The 3,434-nt window shown below is 38.3% G+C and overlaps 1 protein-coding gene across 1 annotated transcript; it reads left to right on the top strand.

Moving 5' to 3' along the window:
* The first annotated feature begins 291 nt into the window (after positions 1–291).
* Positions 292–834, top strand: LOC140173250 (transcription factor MYC2-like). Its single transcript, XM_072196049.1, has one exon. The coding sequence runs from the start codon at positions 292–294 to the stop codon at positions 832–834; it is 543 nt and encodes a 180-aa protein (XP_072052150.1).
* Positions 835–3,434: the final 2,600 nt, after the last annotated feature.

Below are 3,434 nucleotides of genomic sequence, written 5' to 3'. Positions count from 1 at the left end.
CAACCACCTCCTCCATCACCGTTCAACCAGGAAACCCTTCAGCACCGACTCCAAGCCCTAATCAAAGGCGCAAGAGAGAGCTGGACCTACGCAATCTTCTGGTAGTGCTCCTACGACTACTCCAACGGCCTCACACTCTTAGGTTGATGCGACGGTTACTACAAAGGCGAAAAAGATTCTGGATCCTGGCCCTTGAGTTCTGCAGATCAAGGAGAGAACGATCCTTCTTCGTTGTGGCTCAATGACCCTTCTTCTTCGGCTGGTGGGATCGAAATTCGAGATTCTATTAATATGGCTGCGACTACGACGGTTGCCAACAACAAAACGGTGCCGGTTGTATCCAATCCTGGCTCCTCCAGCATGGTAACCGAAGCTCCAAAGAATCCACAACAGAATCAGGGATTTGTGCTGATGAAATTGAATTTCTCGAGCTCGTTGAAGCCGGAATCTGGTGAGATTCTGAGTTTCGGAGAGAATAAGAAGGGTTCTTATGGTGTAAACAGTAATAACGGTGGAAACAATTTGTTCTCTGTTCAGTCTCAGTCGCAGTTTGTCTCTGATGAGAACAAGAAGAGGAGATCCCCTACTTCGTGGAGCAGCATTGAGGATGGAATACTGTCTTTTACTTCCAGCGTGATCTTGCCGGCTTCCATTGTGAAGTCCGGTGGTGGCGGAGGCGGAGATTTGGATCATTCGGATTTGGAAGCTTCTGTGGTGAAGGATGCCGTTGAGCCGGAGAAGAGGCCGCGAAAGAGAGGGAGGAAGCCGGCAAAACGGAAGGGAGGAGCCACCCAATGCAACGACGCCGTTTCAGTTGCAGGGAGGGGGTTTTGAGTCCCTGCAACAACTTCTACTTACACGTGCCACCTGGAGTTGACAACTCAGCCACCACCTGACACGTCATCCAAGCAACCTGTTAGCAACCGGTCACAGGGGTCGATTCGTTCACTTATGTCATTGGTTGAGGACCCGCTTGAGGTTTCTGAATGATAAAGGTGCGATATGTCCCACTTTAAAATGTTCAGGGACCGAAAAGGATATTTACCCTTAAAATAAATAACTATTTTCAACCATAAAAGATTCAGGCACTCTGACAAATATAACTATAAAAAATCAAAACTGATGTAATACTCATAAAAGATAAGTTTCTATTGACAAAACTATCTAAATCTTAAAAAATTATTCAAAATTTTCAAACTATCCTTAACTTAACCTAATCCAAATTTCTATCTATATTCTGGTTCTATTCATCCCTAATATCTGATCTTTCACTCCACCCATCCTCACCCCACCCTCAACCCAAACCCTAACCCTCTCTTCTTTTCCTAACACCACCTCACTCACCTGTAGCTCTTTTTCTTGCTCCACCTACATCGCTTACTATCGGCTTGCCACTATCTCCATTATTAATGTCGTATTTGATCCCATGTATTCTAACTTGATCTCTACTTTCTTCTTGTTCTATCTTCTGTTGCTATTTTTTTTGTTTTGCCTCCTCATGGGCACCATAGAACACATCAAGAAAATCACAAAAACAATCATTCTCATCGAGAATCCAACGATATCATCCTGCCTCGCTTCTTTTGGTGCTGCTGCCAAAAAAAGCCATTAACGCCAACAACTTTCGCGCTTTGGCCAAGACGTCATTATGCAACCAGAAAACAACGCATTTGGATGGCATTCCTTGGGACAAAAGTGGTCGATTGAACGGTGGTGCTGGTGTTGGTGAGGTTGAGACAGTTGTTGAGAATAGCTTTGCACTTGGGAGATGCCATCTTGATAAGGCTATAAACAAGATGCATTATTCCATAAGTCCATAACAATAACGACAATAATATTGTGATTAGGTTATATTGGGCATTGTTGAATATGAAATCAGTGTGAAGGAGGCAAAGGATGAATGAGAAAAGAAAGAAAGAAATGGAATGTGGTGGAGTATTAGAGCGAGATGTGTATTTGATTTCCTTTTTTTGTTTTTAAATTTGTGTGCTTTTGTCATTGTGTTTATGTTGAGTGACAACTCGAAAAGTAAATGATATCGTAGTATTGATGACATTGAATAAGCAAAGAAAAAGTGAATATGGTGGTGTGGAAGAAGAAAAAGAAAAAAAAATTTTGTGAGATAAGATGGAATGATGTTGAAATATTGTAATTAGAAATTGGGGTTAAGTTAGATTATGTTAGGTTAAATTATAAAAGGTCATTTAAGAATTTTGAATAATTTTGCCAATCAAAATTTATTTTTTATAAATATAATATTAATTTTAATTTTTTATGATTAAATTTGTCAACGCCTAAATTTTTTATAATAAAAAATAGCTATTTACTCTTATTATCATATCAATAATTTACAGAAATTAATTTAAAAATGGAGTAGAAGAGAGTGTTATGCAGTAATATTGGTGCATGTTGTGTTATCTAAATATGTGGACTTAGGAAATATAGAGACCTAGGGATGGCAAAGCGGGTCGGTCCGTCCTACCAATTAAGATGGGTTTAAAATGCTATTCCGTTCTATTTTATAGCGGATTGGCGGGTCGACGGGTTAACCCGCTTGATTCTTTTTTTTTTAAATAAAATTTATTAAAATTAACCAAAAAAATTAATTAAAAAATCAAATACAAATAAAAAATAGTCAAATTATAATATAATTTTTTTACTATTTTAACTTCAATAAAATTGTTCAAAATAATATTTGTCAATAGAACCATCTTTATTTTAAAAATAAATCACATAATTTGAGCAAATATATAAAATTGTAAAATAAAATAAATAAAGTTAATAACTAAAAGAAGAATAAAAACAAAAACAAACAAAAAGTGTTTAAAAATTCTATAATTATTAATTTTATAATAGTAATAACTCTTTTATTTAATAAAAAATAAAAAAATAAAAATCTTCGGCCTGGCGGACCGGCCCGTCCCGCCCCGCCAAAACCCGCTAATTTGGCAGTACGGATTTGGCGAATTTTTTTAATTTGGCGAACTCCAAATCCTAGTCCAACTCACCTTTTTAGCGGATCGGCCCGATGGGTTCAACCTGTTTTGCCACCCCTACAGAGACCTGCAAAACGCAGGCTGCGATTTGCATGAGAAAAACAGCTACAAAATAGTTTCGTTTGGCATGAGAAAAGCAACAACCGAAACATGTCATTTATGTCCCCTGCATGCAAATAATGACCGGCCACTTGACAACCTTCAACTACCTAAAATACAGGTTGCGTTTGGCAGATGGCAGGCACAAAACGTAGCTTATGATTGACAGGAGCAGAAGCTGCATGCTCGACAGGTGTTTGGAGATGGCCGAAGCGGGTCTTTAAAAGCAAAATGCAAGTGAGGTTTTGCAAGGTAAAGGTTCGGGTTCAATTTTAGTGAGTGAGAATTTGTATTGTAAGGGAAAGAGAGTTTGAAATTTTTGGTTGCAAGGAAGAGAGG

This window comes from Arachis hypogaea, chromosome 5 (genome assembly GCF_003086295.3).
Source record: "Arachis hypogaea cultivar Tifrunner chromosome 5, arahy.Tifrunner.gnm2.J5K5, whole genome shotgun sequence".
Lineage (NCBI taxonomy): Eukaryota > Viridiplantae > Streptophyta > Magnoliopsida > Fabales > Fabaceae > Arachis > Arachis hypogaea.
Note: the sequence above shows the minus strand (reverse complement) of the source record. Positions and strands in the feature narration are given on the sequence as shown.